At 50.2% G+C, this 17,749-nt stretch overlaps 1 protein-coding gene across 6 annotated transcripts in view; it reads right to left on the reverse strand.

Annotated features, from left to right (window-relative positions):
- TBC1D14 (TBC1 domain family member 14) overlaps positions 1-17,749 on the reverse strand; it is a 103,173-nt gene that overhangs the window by 65,252 nt on the left and 20,172 nt on the right. Inside the window, exon 1 of one of the 6 annotated variants that reach the window (XM_032333754.1) lies at positions 556-704. The exons of the other annotated variants lie outside the window; for them this stretch is intronic. Within the exon in view, the coding sequence (XP_032189645.1) occupies positions 556-638 (83 nt within the window). The 5' untranslated portion in view covers positions 639-704. Of the gene's footprint in view, positions 1-555; positions 705-17,749 lie in introns of those variants that run through there. 6 annotated transcript variants of the gene reach the window in all.

A 17,749-nucleotide genomic window follows, 5' to 3' on the forward strand; every position in this document is an offset into this window, starting at 1 on the left:
CCCACTCCACTGTCACGAAAACACAAAACACAAAACCGCAATCTACAAAGGCAGCCTCTGCATGACAACCCCCCCCCCACAGGAAATAGGAGGTGAGTCAGACACACACTGAGGGGTTGTTATTACTGTGACCAAAGAGGGGGCTCAAACTTCCTAGTTCCACACACAATTAAAAGTACCCAAGAGCCAGAAACACTTGGTGTCTCTCCTCCTTCAGAAAACGTTACCCCAGTAGCATCTGATGCTAAAAAGCCGATCCCTAAAACCAGAGGTGACGGTCAATACGAAGGCGTGTAGTGAGCACTGGAAACCACCTGCATAAAGAGGCAGGCCTGGGAGCTCCTGGCCCATAGGAACCCTCCTGGAGACACAGGACCACACCAGCTTAAACTGAGGAACACCAAAGGCACAGCTCTGTCCCGGGGGGGGGGGGGGGGGGGGGGGGGGCAGGGGGGATGTGGCTAAATCCTGCGAAAACCTACACACAGGCAAAAACCAAGCTCCAGTGACGCCTCCATTTACAAAATCAAGAAAGGCAAGACGGCAACCACAAACCTGTCCATTAACAGGAACGCCGGGGAGACCGCCATGGTGTCGACAGTGGCCACGCAGCTCTGAAAGGCCAGCCCCAGAAGCATGGACTCTCCCAGGCCACATTCCTGGGGCTGGGGCCACCGTCCTGGGGAGGCACCATTCGGGGCCCTGCTCCAGTCTGGAAGATTAAGGCACAGGGACGGGGTGGCCCAGCTGGAAAGGCAGGGGTGGGGCGGGCAGGGTTCTGACTCCTAACTAGTCACAGGGAGGGAGGAAGGTAGGCGGTCTGGGAAGCAAAGCCCGTGTGACCGGGTTCCCGACACAGCTCTTCCCTCACATCTCTGCAGTGACCCAGAGCCACAGCCTGCCAGCCATGGTGGGCTAACCAGCCACGACACTGACAGCCGCTTCTGACTGAGGACAAAAGCAGAATCCCACTGAGCACAAGGTGTCCCGAGTGCCAGACAGCACCCTTTGTGAAAAAGCAATCAGGTATGCAGGTGGGTCCCAAACGCTCTCACATAAACCCCTGGCACAAACTTGCATAAGAACCCTCACTAGAGGGTGCTCCCACCTTTATGACTTCAAGTACTGCGAGGTATAAAAAAAGGACAAGATCTAACAAACTCAAGGTCAGGAAAAATGACGTAATGTAAACCCACAAGAAGTTGCTCTAGGTCGGGTGCCTCTGTGGTGTCACGAGGGCATCCCTCAGTCATGTGTCAACAATTAGTCCATGGTAAAACAATTCTTCATGCACCCCAGCCTGGGGGGTGAGGGTGTGGTTGTGTGTGTGTGTGTGTGTGTGTGTGTGTGTTCACAACAGCACAGGAAACACCTGACTGCAGAGAGCCAGCAGTGGCCAGCTCTGGCAGGAGGAGACGGTGAGGGCCAAAGAGAGAAATTCTCCTTTTACAAATTTCTGTACTGCTTAAAAAAGAAAAGACAAACAACAGCAGCAACAAATGAGCATGTATTACTTTTGCTATCCAAAAGAAAAAAGAAAACAACCAAATGTGCGAGACAGCACGGCACAGGAACGGGCTCTGCGATGGCAAACAGCACACCGACCCCAGCACAGCCTATGACAGACAGGTGCCAACTAACCCATGTCCTCTGGCAGCATGGATCCCAAAGTGGGGAACCTGGACTGGAGGCCGCATCACCTGGGAAGGGGCAAGAAACGCAGATTCTTGAGCCCTGCCCAGACCGACTGAATCAAACTTGGGGATAAGGCCAGCAGGCTCTGAATGAGCCCTCTGGATGGCTGTGATGCTCACTCAGGTTTGAGAAGGACTGCTCCGACTAAAAATATTTTTTAAAAAAAGATTTCACAGGGGAATTTTTAAAATACAGATAGACACACATATGCCTACAATGTTAAATGGCCCTTGCGGGGGCAGCAAAAAGTCCTAGTTGAATACATTTTTCTTGGTGAATAATGCCTATAAATGTTTTTATTGAATGGTCTACTGTATTTCCTTGGGAGGCTGAGGGGAGGAATAAGAGGCTTGTTCTCTGAGTTTGTGTACTTCCTTAAAGATTTGGAAGAATTCACTAGTGTGGCCATTTGGACCTGAGTATTCTTTGTGGGTTTTTAAAATACAGATATTTTTGGATCTTTTTTTTTTTTTTCCTGACATACAGTGGAGAAACCCACATATGGCAGGTTGAGGAACTATATGGAGGGACGCAGGCACATGAAGCTGCAGGTAGCTAGTGCGGGAGAGCACGGTGTGAGGAGAGTGACAGGGAGAGGGGCCGGAGGGCTTGCCTGCTCTATCCCGGCCCCACTCCCCCACCGGGACCTGCTGCTGCACCCGATCAGGTGGTCTCCAGCAGCACAGCAGGAATTTGTAAGTGCATGTATTTAGTCAGAATAGTCCTTTATTTGAGAGGCAGAGACAGTGACAGAGATAGCAAGAGAGAGGGCGGTGGAGCAGGGAGGAGAGAGAGAAGCACGCTCCTTGCTGAGCAGACAGCCTGATGCAGGACTTGAGCCCAAAACCCAGAGATCATGACCTGGACGGAAGGAAGAGGCTTAACCCACTGAGCCACCCAGGCGCCCCTCCTGTGAAGCCTTTTTATTATTTTTTAAGTTCATATACAACAGCAGTGCCTGAGTGGCTCAGTAGGTTAAACACACGACTCTTGACCTCAGGGTCATGATTTCAAGCCCTGCGTTGGGCTCCATGATAGGCATGGAGCCTACCTTTAAAGACTAAAAAAGAGGGGCGCCTAGGTGGCTCAGTGGGTTAAGGATCTGCCTTGGGCTCAAGTCATGATCTCAGAGTCCCGGGATCCAGTCCTGCATTGGGCTCTCTGCTCAGCAGGGAGCCTGCTCCCCGACCCCCGCCGCCTGCCTCTCTGCCTACTTGTGAGCTCGCTCTCTCTCTCTGTCAAATAAATAAATAAAATCTTAAAAAAAAAAAAGTGTAAAGAATACACAAGTAAATAACTCATATACAATAAAATTGAGTCTTTTGGTGTTTGGTTCTGTAAGTTATAACATATCGGTAGGATCATTCAACCACAAGAGAAAAATCTTATAGAAACTTTGAGAAACAGAAAGCAGAACACTCAACCCATTTTAGAAAGCCAGCATAATCCTGATATCCAAAACCTAAGGGAAATTACAGGTTACATGCTTATAAATATGGACAGAAATTCATAAAGTATTACCAAACCAACCCAACAATAGATATAAAAGGATGATGTAACACAAACAATTTGGGATTTTTTCCCCTAAGAAAACAAAGTTAGTTACTTAACATTAGAAAAATACACTGTTATTTACTATGCAAAATAAAGGAGAAAACACATGCAAGTCAATAGATGCAGGAAAAAAAGAAGCATTTGATAAAATGCAACACAGTCATGATTTTTTTTTTAATCATAGAACCAGGAATCAAAGGGAACTTCCTTAATCTGATAACAGGTTTCTCACAAAAAGTAAGGTGTCTCATAAGAGGGATCCTACGGCAAACACCACAGTCAATGGGGAAATGGTAAATCTCTCCCAGAGACCAGGAGCCAGACAAGGGTTTCTGCCCACACCACTTCAGAGCAGAGCTATCTGGGAGTTCCTGGGAGCAATAAGGCAAGAAAACGAAATGAAAGGTATAAGAAATGGAGGAAGTAAAGCTCTTCCACAGACAAAATATCTTCTATAAAGAAAATCCAAAGAATGCAAAGGTAAACTATTAGAATAACTGAATTTAGCAAGATGACAGGATTCAAGTTCTCTACACAATGTAATTGCATTTCTAGCAAACATTTATAGAATGGCATCCATAAAACCATCAGAAATTAACAATTATCTTAGAATAAGTTATAATGAAAGACACACAAGACCTTACATTAGAAACTAAAAAATATTGTGGAGAAATTATAGAAAACCTAAATAAATGGAAGAAATACCACATTCAGAGATCAGAAGTCTTCATATAGTAAAAAATGATCAAAGGATTCAATGTAATTGCAAAGAAAACCACAGATGTTTTTGTGGTAATTGCCAAGCTGATTTTAAAATTTAGATGGAGGGGCACCTGGGTGGTTCAGTCATTAGGTATCTGCCTTCAGCTCAGGTTGTGATCCCAGGGTCCTGGGATCAGCCCCACATCGGGCTTCCTGCTCAGTGGGGAGCCTGCTTCTCCCTCTCCCTCGCCCACTCCCCCTGGTTGTGTTCCCTCTCTCACTTCTTCTCTCTGTCAAATAAATAAAATCTTAAAATATAATAGAATAGAATAAATTTTTAAAATAAAATAAAATAAATTTTAAAAAATAAAATTTATATGGATATGAAAAGTACCTAGAATAGTCAAAATAATCCTAAAGAAGAACAAAGAAATAGAAGGGCTTACTCTATGAGATATCAAGACCTATTATATAAGCTATTATTGGTGAAAAATGAATATATATGGTCACCTGATTTATTTCAAAGGTTCAGTGAGCAGAATGGTCTTCACAGTAAATAAACATGAACCACCACCTCACACCATACAGAAAATTAATTCCAATGGGTCAGTGATATAGTTGGCAAAACAAAGCTTCTGGAAGAGAACAAAGAATTTCTTAAACAGGATACAAAAGGCACTAACCATAAAAAAAGATTCTAAAAAACTAAAATTCATTACAGTTAAGAACTTCTGTTTGGAAAACAAAAAACACTGAGAGTGAAAAGACAAGTCACAGTGTCGTATATATTTGCAGTATGTCCATCTCACAAAGGCCTCTCCTCCTGAGTACATGAAGGGTGTCCACAAGTCAGTGAGACAACCACAGACACTCCACCAGATTCCACATGGTCAGTACAATTTGAAAAAATGCACCAAATCATTAGCCAATAGGGAAATGCAAATGAAAACCCAATACCCTTTACTCCATCTATCACCGGAATGGCAAAAACAAAAAGCTAGCAGATTTTGGAGAGGACCCTGCACCCAGAATGCCCACCCGCCGCTAGAAGTTTGTACAACCACGCTGCCCACCCAGTACACCAGAAACCACCCAGTGGCTGTGACTGACGCAGACCGATGGTGGGAGCCCCCCCACCCCCGGGACCCGTGCACTACAACACGTGTGCGAGAGGGCTGTGATGAGCGTTCTCCCGAGTTATCAAAACCAAAAACAAGTCACGTGTCCCCATAGAGAACACGCGCTGGTGTATGTGTACACCCGAATCACACATGATGAAAGCAAACGAATACTGCCGTCCAGCAGCCACCAGGTGAATGTCCTGGAAGGGGAGCAAAGGAAGCCATATACAAAAGGCCATGCTATAGGACTCCAGCTATCTAAAGCTAAAAAAAAACACACTGATCTACGGTGACAGAAGTCAGAACAGTGGTCGCCCTAGCAGAGTGAGGTCCTGACAGGGACAGCGACCGCGGGGGTGTGGGCAACACTCTCCACAGGGCCAGTGCGTGAGTGTGCTTCCTCTGTACATGCGACTTTGCGTTCCTCCAGTCTACCAGCAGCTCAGCTCAACCACTCCTGGGGCCTCTCTGGCAGACAAGCCCGTCCCCACCATGTCCGTCCTTGGGGCTCTAGGCACCCGTACATCATCTTGGGCAGAGGCCTGGAGAATCCTAGTTCAGGGATCACTTCCCGCTGCATGGGGGTGTGGGGAAGGCTCGGCCTCCTGGGCCTTCGTGTCCCCAGGGCCTGGCATCTAATCAGGATGGTAGACACCTAACGTAACATTAACTAAGCCTGGCCTGCACAAAACTGTTTGGCTCTCACCACTAAGTCACCGAGCTCAAAACAAGCCCCAGGGCTCTCCTGCGTCACCACAGCCTCCTTGAGACCTCCTTCAAATGCTCTCCAACCATCAAACAGAAGCAGAAGTGACATGGGGACGCATTCTCTAGCGTCAGCTTAGGAGAGAAAGGCAGGGCGAAAATGCCTTGTAAGGGGGAAAATACAAATCTATTCTTAATCTCTGAATGGAAAGGAAAAGAAGGAAAAATGAGTTGCTGGCTAACGAAGGCCTGTAAGCATCACAAAGCAAGAGCCCACCGGGGACTGGAGACAGGTGAGAGGTGGCATGAATGACCAGTTCCTTCCTGTTTGAGGAACCTGAAGGAGTAAGATCTGACCTAAGGCACAGACAGTGTGAGGGGGATTTAGTGTCGGGCAGACCTGGGCTCAAGGGACAGCTTCATGGCAAACTGTGGGTAAGAAACGAGCCACCTTTCCCTTTCCCACCTGCAGAACAGAGTCCCCGCCCCTCAGTGAGGTTTGGGACCGGAAAGTATGCTTATTAATCGCACCAGCAGCAATTCATTCATCACACAGGGCCAACTATCTCACCTCATCTAACCCTAATCCCATGTGCACACACTGGTTTCTTCATTCCACAAGTACGCGCGGGGCACCCACTACACCCTGGGCACCAAAGACACGGACCGCAGTTACCCGATGACCAGACACAGGACTTCACCCCCGAGGGGCTCACATGGTCTTCCTTATCTTAACAGAATTCAGAGCCATCCCCTTGCCTACGGTCACCAGACAGACCGCAGGGCTCGGATGGGCTCAGATTCTACCTGAGAGCTCTACCTTCTACTGGCGGTTCTCAGTCCACACTGCACGCGAGAACGACCTGGGGAGCTTCAGAAAAAAATTCCTAGTGCCCAAGTCTCACCCCACTCATCTCTGAGGGTGGGGCCTGGACGCTAATTTCTTTTTTTCGGTTTTCCAGACAATTCTATTGTGCAGCAAAAGTGGAAAGAACTTTGCTCTTTAATTAATAAATGTTTCCCTTCCTTGTTTCTTTAGCTGATACTTTAACCTATAATGAATTTGAGATTAACTCCTTTCCAGCAGCTTCTGCGAACAATGCATTACTACCTTTTAGATTTTGCTTTAAACTACTTCAACAACCATACTCACTAAAGCAAAACCACACTGTGAACACCTGCTTTACAATGTGAGTTCTTCTAGTATCTTCCTGTCTTCTTCCACTGATCCAGGCAGTGGTGAGACTCCTAACCCAGGAGTGTACCCTCTCCCACCATGCAGCAAATCTAGACCATGCTCCATGAAGCCAGCAGATCCCTGTTTTCTTGAATATAGAACATGCATAACACAGAGCACGGCAGGAAGCAGGCCAGCCCTCTGTGGATTTAAAAAGCTACTTACACGCGGGTCCAGGAAGGAGTCCATGCTGCACAAGTGCACAGAACAAGCACGTCCAGCTAATCTGCCAATGCCGATCGGGAACCTGAGCGGGGCTGGAGCTGGGGATCAGGGACGACTCACATTCAGACCCTGCCCTTGAGGGGCTCATGGTAACCCCAAGATGTACAAAGCTAGACCAGACTATAATAAAGCCACAGGAGAGTAGGCCCGGTGAGAGTGCCCCTGGAGGAGGTCCCCTCTGTCCTGGGGATGCCAGGAAGGCTGCAGAAAAGAGGTGTCAGAACAGGCCTTAAACACATGCAGAAATGGGCCAAGGTGACATGGGGCAGAGGGGAGGCGCACATCTCAGGCAAAGGCAGGAAGTGTGGCCCAGCACTGCTGGGCTCAGGGTCAGTCTCATGAGCCCAAGCAAGGGCCCAGCAGGAGAAGAGAAGAAAACCACAGGCATCTCTTCATTGAGCAAACCGGAGTCCCCAGAAGGACAATATTCCCCCAACAGCCGTTTACGGTAACCTGTGGCCAGAGCTTCGACAAACTCTAACAGTCCCTCAGCCTCATTCATAAAACAGAGGCCGGATTTTCACTGCTAGTAAAATCACACCATGGTCAGATAGCTCCAGCGGCTTCACCATCCACGCTCATGGGAGGGCAGACCAGCGGTCAGGACGTGGTCACGGAAGCAGGAAGTGGGACGGTGGTCACCTGGAATCCTGTTTCAGGAAATCATGGGAATGGTGGATAATGCATGCTGACTTGCACACAGGTAATTTTATCATCCAAAAGCAGGAACAAAATCTACTTCCTTACTGTTGGATCAGTAAATGATTCACAGGACAGAATACCACAAGGCCATTAATAAATGGGTGAACAAGGTCTAATTGCGTGCAGAAATGTCTTCTAGAAGTGAAGAGGGTACCAAACTACAAAACACACAGTTTTGTTTAAAATTCAATAGTAGGTATAAAAGTGCAAAGGACAAAAACAGAATGATGAACATAAAAAAACAAAATGTTCCTGTGTATTTTTAAACAAAGAGAAGCATTAAGAAAACACATGCTAAAAAAAAAATTATTGTCCTAAAAAAAATAACAAAACAGGGGCGCCTGGGTGGCTCAGTGGGTTGGGCCGCTGCCTTAGGCTCAGGTCATGATCTCAGGGTCCTGGGATCGAGTCCCGCATCGGGCTCTCTGCTCAGCAGGGAGCCTGCTTCCCTTCCTCTCTCTCTGCCTGCCTCTCCATCTACTTGTGATTTCTCTCTGTCAAATAAATAAATAAAATCTTTAAAAAAAAAAAATTATTGTCCTAAAAAAAATAACAAAACAGGGGCGCCTGGGTGGCTCAGTGGGTTAAGCCGCTCGGCTCAGGTCATGATCTCAGGGTCCTGGGATCGAGTCCCGCATCGGGCTCTCTGCTCAGCAGGGAGCCTGCTTCCTCCTCTCTCTCTCTGCCTGCCTCTCTGCCTACTTGTGATCTCTCTCTGTCAAATAAATAAATAAAATCTTAAAAAAAAAAATAACAAAACACATCAAAGATCTCAGTAAAAAAAAAAAAATTAAATTAAATTAAAATTAAAATAATAAAACTAAGAAGAACATTCCAGCTCTGCAGACAGCACAGGTATGGAGGCAGTACATGTGACCCAAAAGCTACAGAAGCTGGGTAGCTTCTGACAGACCAAACTGCTGGGGAGAGACTTCTCTCTGCATCTAGAACAGTAATAAAATTGAAAAGGAAAATATTCAGGTTTTAAAGTATGCCAAATTTACTACTTTTTTTTTTTCTTTTTAAAGATTTTATTTATTTATCAGAGGGAGAGAGGGAGAGAGAGCAAGCACAGGCAGACAGAATGGCAGGCAGAGGCAGAGGGAGAAGCAGGCTCCCCGCTGAGCAAGGAGCCTGATGTGGGACTCGATCCCAGGACGCTGGGATCATGACCTGAGCCGAAGGCAGCTGCTCAACCAACTGAGCCACCCAGGCGTCCCCAAATTTACTACTTTTTAAAATGTATAGCCTACCTATAGTTCACTTCAGGTTATTTACTAAACATCTACTAAGGTTCTGTACTGGCCAGGAAAACAAGGAGTAAATGTGGCCCCTGCCTTCAAGAAGCTCATGGTCCAGGGGTGGGAAGGGTGTCCATGCTGTGTCAGAAGTCCAGGGGCTGTGGGATCCAAATGAAGGCCCTGGAAGGGGTTGCAGAGATCACAGAAGGCCTCCCAGAGGAGGTGACACTTAAGTGAAATCCTAAAGGACAAACAGGAGTTTGCCAGGCAGAGGCAACAAAATGGGCTGAGGTGCAGAGGCAAGACACCAGTTCGGAGAACTCCAAGTATGGCTAGAGCACAAACTGAACTGGAGGTCTGAGGGGCGCAGGGGTGGATCCAGAATGTTCCTTGTGCCACACCCCAGTGCAGAATCCTGCCCATAACTGGTGGGATCCACCGTTTAGGCAAGAGAATAACAATGCATTCACTTCATCAACTCCAAGCATTTAATCCTAGCGAAGGAGAGAGAGGAAGGGGGCTTGGAAAAAAAACAACGATCCCCAAAAGGGCCAAGGCTCCCGGCTATTGCTAAACCCATCTCCTCCCGGTGCTGGCCACTGGTCCCACTTCCCGACCTCCCTTTCAGGTGGGCTTCACGTGACTAAGTTCCAACCAATAAAGTGCCAGCTGGGCCCTGAAACTGCACCTCCACCAGCCCCTTCCTGGCTTGACGCAGGGAAGCCCACAAAACTCAGGGAGCAATCTCCAGAGCCACCAGATGTCGAGACCCTGGGAGAGCACCAGCCGCAAATGAACTTCCATCCACCTGGGCCAACAAACAGGTGTCAAGTTTGTTACAGCAGCTGACCTTCACAGGAGTAAACATACATTCATGGGTCTTCCCCACCAACTGGGACCACCACTCAATTGCTTCTGCTTTAAAAAATACCTGTTTTCAAAGGAACTTCTAAAAGGAATAAAACCTACTCGTTCTGGGATAGACCCTTTAGGAGCTAGGACAAGGGCTGACCCAGCAAGCCAGTGTCCCACCCCCACTCCAAGGCCAGGCCCCTTCTACCTCTGCATCACTTTGCCCAGATCTCCCTTCCTGGAGGGAGATGAGTCTCACACACAAATCTGAAACCTGAAAGAAATTAGGACTAAAATTCAAACCTAGTTTTCCAAGTCCTGCAGACATGTACTATTTCCGTAACACTGTGCACACAGAGCCTGGATTTGAAAAGCCTCTAGCTGGAAGCAAAGGGGAATTAACAGGAAAACGGGATGTTGCAGGCCCAGAATGGCTATTAGGCAAATCTGGATGACTCATCACTCTCCCATTTACAGAACCTTACACGAATCCTGAGATAAACCACAACTACTCACAACAAAGAATCAGCAAAACTGAAATCAAAACAACTCTCGGTTACAAACTCAGCTCACTTAACAGCAACAGGAACTAGCAGACTGGATGTGGCAATCTGGTAGGTCCTTGCGCACACGAAAAATACAGAGGGCATAAGAGAATTTGATGTTCCCTATGCCAAACATTCAGGGTCTTCCAAACAAAATAAATCCGTAAACACTTTAGAATGGGCGCTGATGGGTAGAACATAGAGCAGGACAGCTTTAATTGCTCGGGTGTTCTGTGAACATTTTCTTAAGCGGGCAAAGGGAGATCAGTGTGCGAGCAGGAAGCAGCCAGTGGCGAGAGAACCACTTTGTAGGAACGGGGCGGCCTGTGGGTTTCTCCGAATCCCACAAACTGCCATGCTGCCACATTGTCCTGCGTTTCCTGCTGATCCCCTCCCCCTCCCAGGCTGACCATAACCTCACCATGGACAGAAAGAAGGCAGACTAGAAAGTCTCTAAACACAGAAATCTGGGACTTCCCATAAAGAACCCAGTGTGTGATTTCCCAATAGTGCCAGCGCACGGAGGGTGGCGCACACATGCGGAAAGCCGGATGACTCTCGCACGGAACAAATACATCCTCCTTTCGTCCACTGCCCAAAACTATCTTGCTTATAGGTACAAAAGTTTTGTTTTTATTTTTAAGATTTTATTTATTTATTTGACAAAAAATCACAAATGGGGAGAGGCTGAGGGAAAGAGAGAAGCAAGCCTCCTGCTGAGCAAAGAGCCAGACGTGGGGCTTGAGTGCCCCTGAAATTCCTTTTTTATTTTTTTTTATTTTTTTATTTTTTTTTTTAAGATTTTATTTATTTACTTGAGAGAGAGACAGTGAGAGAGAGCATTAACGAGGAGAAGAGAGAGAAGCAGACTCCCCATGGAGCTGGGAGCCTGATGCGGGACTCGATCCCAGGACTCCAGGATCATGACCTGAGCCAAAGGCAGTCGTCCAACCAACTGAGCCACCCAGGCGTCCCTGAAATTCCTTTTTTAAAAAATATTTACCTGAGAGAGAGAAAGAGCGTGGATGACTTAAGCAGACTCTGCACCAAGCAGGGAGCCTGACATAGGGCTCCAACTAACAGCCCTGAGATCATGATCTGAGTCAGACGCTTAACCGATTGAGCCACCCAAGCGCCTCATGGCTGTGAGATTTCTAAGGACAGTGCAGCTCCCAGAAGCCAGGGAAGAAGCACTGCAGAGAAATCAGTGTAGCCCGCGAGGTCCACCAGGACACGATCTGGCTCCTGAACAGGACGGGTAAGCAGATGTGTAGGCCGGTGAAGTCCCTTCCTGGTTCAGTCCATACCACTCCTGAATGCCACTGCCTTGACACACCACAGCGAAGGTGCCTGCCCGCCCCACCTGAGACAAACGGGGATTTCAAGGTCTGCATCCAACAAAAAGTGGCTGAACTTGAAAGGTTTCTTCCTCAAACAGAAGTTTCCTAAGCCCCCAAGGGAAGGACAACAGATCATCAGACTCAACCTGGAACACAGAACTTGTTCGTGTTCCCTGGAGTTCAACATGCCGTCTCAAGCTGGCGGGATCACGGGAAAGCCAGCAGCAGGTGGCCCACTCTGACCCGTCACCAATCAGTCACACAGAGGAAGTCAAGCCCATTCACCTTTTGGGACAGATCAAATCCTTCTTTTCTCGGTTCTCCCTTTTCTAGTGCTCAGCTCCCAGGCAGGCTGGCCCTTGCTAGCATTCACTCATTCAACCACAGGGGTACACAGAGGCCCCTAATGAATTCTGGTGGGGCGCAAACACCAATCACTACGCCAAGCACACTGTATGCTCAGCCTTGTTATTGTCATTTGGGAGAAAAGAAACCAAGGTTCAGGAGAACAGAGCTGGGTGCCCAGAACCCGACTGGACAGGCAGAACAGATACTCCCGTCTCTGGCTCTGAGACCGCACTCCCTGAACGCCCTCTGGGTTCTCGGTCTCCAGGCTGGAGGCACCGCGGGGCAAGTCCGAGGTGCTCACCCCTCTACCTCCCTGCATGCAGCTCCCCAGATGCTAGAATGTGCCCCGGAGCTCAGGGGCAGTGTTGGACAGGACCTCGAGTGAGATCCCCAACACCCTGCAAGGCAGTTGCTGTCCCCAGGCCGGACCAGAGGGCAGGTTGGTCCTCCCCCAACCCCAGCCAGCCTTCCCAGCAGCAGGCCACCTCCCCTCAGCCTCTGCCTTCCCCCAGGGGTCCTAGCCTCTGGTGCTTTCTGCTGCAGGCTTCCCTGGGCTCCCTTCACTTCCCTCCAGATTAGCTTCTTTCACAAGAACAAAGGCCAAAAGTCAAGTGCCAGCTCGTCACCTAGACCAACCAGACTAGCACTGAACAACGGAGCTTCCCATGGGGATGGAAAAGCCCCGGAATGTGGCTCAGGCAGCTGCAGAGTCAGAGTGCCAGCTTCAATTCAGTCTCAACTGCTTCGCGTGGCTAGTGGCAGACACACCGGACAGCTCAGACGACAACCGTGCCCAAACGTAAGACCCCAGATGACAGAAGAGGCGAGACAAAGTGCACACAAGGCACCATGGGACCAGGGACCTGAACCCGCTGGTTTCTGGTTCTCACAGAGGTTGGGCTCCCCCACATCCCTTGTCCCTCTCCAGACACCCTGCAGTTTATCCTTCCCTGGCAATGGCACCGAAAGCCTGAGCTGGAGCATCTCTTGCAGCTGTGCACCCGCACCAGACTACAAGGGGCATCTGTTACATTTACTCGGGGGACGGGGCTGGTGGTGGCCGCGTCCTCAGCACTCGATCCTGGGAAGGTGTTCACCAAGGACATGGAAGCCGTCTCCACTCACCCATCTGACAAATGTTTACTGAATTCCATCTAGGTGTGAGTGTGGGGGTAGGATGCAAGCCCTCGAGGGGCACCCACCAATGGCACCAAACAAGGGGGGATGCTTGGGCCAGGAGCCGGGGACTCCACTCTGCTGGGAATCTTCAGTGGGCTCCTCTCAGGCAGTGTGATCAGCAGCAAAAGGCAGAAGTGCCACCTGCTCCAGAAGGGGGTCACTGAGCCTGGCGGAGGAGGGAAGGAGGGCTGCAGGCAGATGAGGCGCCAAGCCGGGAAATGTTCCTCCTGCTGGAGAAGACCACCAGCCCAATTTGACAGCCCATTTGACATGTGGGACACAGCAACTTGCTGCCAGTGCAGGGGGGAAGTAAGTGGCAGAGCTGGGATGATATTCACCCCTGCGACATGTGGGAGGCTGCACTGTGGCCTCCACAGCCCTCCCCACACAGGGCTGTAGCCCACGACAGCCACGATGCAACAGCAGCCGCTGGGACCTCCCTGTGCGCACTCCACACTGACCTCAAGGGGCTCCTGCTCCAAGAGACGCTTGAGGACACGGATGCAGGAAAGGGATCCAAGGACCTGAATATGTGGGAGATCGGGCCCATCAGAAGGACAACAGCCAAAGCCACAGCAGCAAGGCAGCTTCTGGGACACACACAAACCCACCCCCAGCGTCTTCTCTGTGCCCCCCTGGTGGGAACAAGGGTGCCCTGGAGCACACAGAAGGCCCGTGAGGCTGGTCCTCACATGGAGGCTGGAGGGAAACGTTCCAACGGTGGGTAAGCATTTACAGCAACAATGCAAGGATGCAGAGCCTCAGAGAAGCATGGAGGTGTTCCTGAGTGAGCAAGCCCCCACCTTCACAGGCCTGGCCCTCGAGAGGCTAGTGCCTGGTGGGGAATGCCAGAGAGACATCAGCTGCGAGCAGCCAGCTGGAGGGATGGCTGCATGGCCCTGTCATGCAGGGGCCCCCTAGAGAAGGCCAAGGACTGAAGAAGAGGAAGTGACAACCCCTGCATGATGTGCATGGTCCATGCTCCTCCTGGACACTTCCTCTTGGCATTTCCTTCCCCTCACGTCATCCTGGCCTGGGCCACTCCAGAGGATCACAGCACCAAGAGCAGGGCACCCCGTGCCGGCCTTTCCCGCAGGAGGAGATGCTGCTCGCAAACGGGAGCTTCTGTGTACCCATGGCCAGCCCAGCAAAGGAGCACCCATCCCAACAATGTCCCCGGGAGGGAACTGCTACCTCCCTCCCTCCGCTGAGCATCAGAAAGGGATCCCATGAAGTGCTCTGCCTCCTCCTTCCAACCCCTTGGAGGAGCTAGCAGACACCTGGAACAGAACGTGACTTCCCGGGGTTGTGCCTTACCGTCAGACTGAGCCGGGCATGGGTCCAGGTTGGGGCTGAGCCCTCCAAGCTCCATGGCCAGCTAGCTGTTGCCCTAAGCCCGTTTATCCACACCATGAAGGCTCCCCACTACCCTTAGGCCCAGATCCCTCAACAGGCTCCTCCGATTCCTCCACCCACCAAGATCCCACTGGTCCACCCTCCTTCGCTGCCGCTTGCCCTCCTGACGTCCCTTGCCTGCCTCCCCTTTCATCCCAACTCAGCATAATCACAACCGTGGCCCACACACATGCCTGGGCCCAGCACACATGCCCCCCAGAGGCAGGCTGCCCACTCTCTTACAGAACTGGATCCTGCAATCCCACACCCCACGATGACTCTCGCACCTTCTCCTTTCATCACACTCCCTCCTTCACCCCAGGGGCCCATCCCATCCACAGAGGACCCTGCTTCCTTCCTAGGGCACAAGGAAGCAGGCTTCCTAGAGCTGCAGGAGCCCTTGCTCACTGTGGGTGGGCACAGAAACAGGATGGCTGCTCCACAAGGCGGTTTGGCAGTTTCTGCTGAACTTAAACACACTCTTACATTCGATCCAGAATCAGGCTCCCTGCTGTTTACCCGAAGGAGTTGAAAACTCCTGTCGACACAAAAACCCGCATGGGGATATTTACAGCCACGTTATCCACAACTGACAAAGCTTGGAAGCAACCAAGATGTCCTTCAGGAGATGAATGAAAAAATAAATGGTCCGTTCCAGACAATGAGATAATATTCAGTGCTAGGAAGAAACGACCTTCATCAAGGCATGAAAAGACAAGGAGGAACCTTAAATGCACATTACCAAGCCAGAGAAGCCAGTCTGAACAGGCTGCACTGTTAGGATTCCAGCTCCCTGACATGCTGGAAAAAACGAAATTATGGAGGCAGAAAGAGGATGGGTGGTCGCCAGGGGTGTGTGGGGAGGGAGGGGTGCAGGCTGTCTAGGGCAGGACTCTAGGTGACGATGACGTGTCCACTGACTGCAAGGAGGTTTCACTCCGGTCAGCACGTTGAGACGGGGGAGGCGGTGCCTCGGCTGCGGGTGGGCATTCTATGGGAACGCTGCACTCCCAGCTGGGCATTCTATGGGAACTTTGCCCTCTCTCTCTTTTCTTAAGTGGGCTCCACGCCCAACCTGGGGCTTGAACTCACAACCCCGAGATCAAAAGTCGCATGCCCTACCAAGTGAGCCAGCCAGACGCCCCAACTCTGCATTTTTTTTTAAGATTTTATTTATTTATTTGATAGACAGAGATCATAAGTAGGCAGAGAGGCAGGCAGGGAGAGAGGAGGGGAAGCAGGCTCCCCGCTGAGCAGAGAGCCCCATGCAGGGCTTGATCCCAGGACCCTGAGATCATGACCTGAGCCAAAGGCAGAGGCTTAAACCACTGAGCCACCCAGGCGCCCCAACTCCACACTTTCTGCTTAATTTTGCTGTGATATAAAACTGCTCTAAGACAGTTAAAAAAGGAAATATACCGAAATTAAAAAACTATATTCACACACAGAAAAACAATGACACAGCACTAAAGACAATAAAGTAGTCCACATTTGCTAAATAAAGAAGGCGAGGACTCCCACAGACCCCCACGGCCACATCTGTCCTCCGGCCCCGGCGCCAACATCCTCTGCTTCACCACTTCTTAGTCTAGATGGTTCCATGCAGCTGAAGCCAGTGTGTCCCATGAGCACCAGACCCCGCTCCTTTGGAGGCCACTGAAGGACACCTCTCTGCAAGGCCTCCTCTCTCTTGTTACATCAGCATCTGCTCTTTTGCTAGGCTATTCTTTTTATTTTTTTTTTCTTTAAAGATTTTATGTATTTATTTGTCAGAGAGAGTGAGCACAGAGCCACCCAGGCGTCCCTGCTAGGCTATTCTTAACAGTAAACAGAAACTCCTGTTTCTCCAGCCCTAATTCCACGTCTTCATCCGGCTGTCACCTCAGGTGTTTGCTCCCATCTGCCTTTGCTAATAGCAAGTCCCCTCCTCTAACTCTTTCTAAAACTCACCCCACACTGGTTTCCAGGGTGCGCCACTGCCCCCACCTCTCCAGCAACCCTCAGTGTGGGTATAAACCATGACTGTGTCGGACAGTCACTCCCATGGTCAGCTGTCGTATGGCACAGAAATTTCGGGAAAGGGAGGTTTTTCTTGGTTGGCCTCATCTCATCAGTGAGCCCTTAAGAACCAGGGCTCTCCCTGGCAAGAGAAAGTCAAAGTGGGAGAAGGACTGTACACAAGGGGGGGGCTCCCTGTTGCTGCACTGAAGACAGCGGGGACACACAACAAGGCACAGCAGAAGCAGCTAGGGACTGGAAGCAGCCCCAGCTGATGGCCATCAAGGAACCAAAGACCATGGGAAACCAAGCACTGCCAATGATCTGACTGAGCCAGGAAGGTGACAGCTCCTTGCTCTCCGCTGCTCAGCGCCTGGGTTCCATCCCTGTGAGACCCCCAGAGAGAACGTGGCCATGTGACCAGGGGCCACTGATGTTTTAATCTGCTATCTAGTTACTTTTCATCTGCTATGTGGCAAACTAGTAGAAGACTAGCACGCCTCCTCTGCCCCATGTTCTGCAGTTCTTCCCCTCGCTCTTGGTCAAGGTAGCTCTTGACAGCCTGCAGGCCCGCATAGGACCTGGTCCCACTGACCTCATCTCCACCCCTATCATGGCTCACTCTGTTCCCCCAGCTTCCGTCCTCTTCTCTAGTCACCAGGCCTACCCGGGCCCTTCCCAGCCTGTCTCAGCTTCGCCAGGAATCTGCAGGGTCAACCTCCCTGCCTCCTTCGTCTCTGCTGAAGTATCTCCCGCTCGTGCACCAGGCAGGCCCTGCTTCTGTGGGCCCCGCTGACCAGTGTGTTCTAGAGCCCGCCCTGGCCAGTCTCTCCTCCTGCCTCCGCTGCCTTGTTCTCCCCATGGCACCACCCATCACCGTCAACATCTGTGCTCCCCGTACTTACTTCGG

Source organism: Mustela erminea, chromosome 2 (assembly GCF_009829155.1).
Source record: "Mustela erminea isolate mMusErm1 chromosome 2, mMusErm1.Pri, whole genome shotgun sequence".
NCBI classification, from domain to species: Eukaryota; Metazoa; Chordata; class Mammalia; order Carnivora; family Mustelidae; genus Mustela; species Mustela erminea.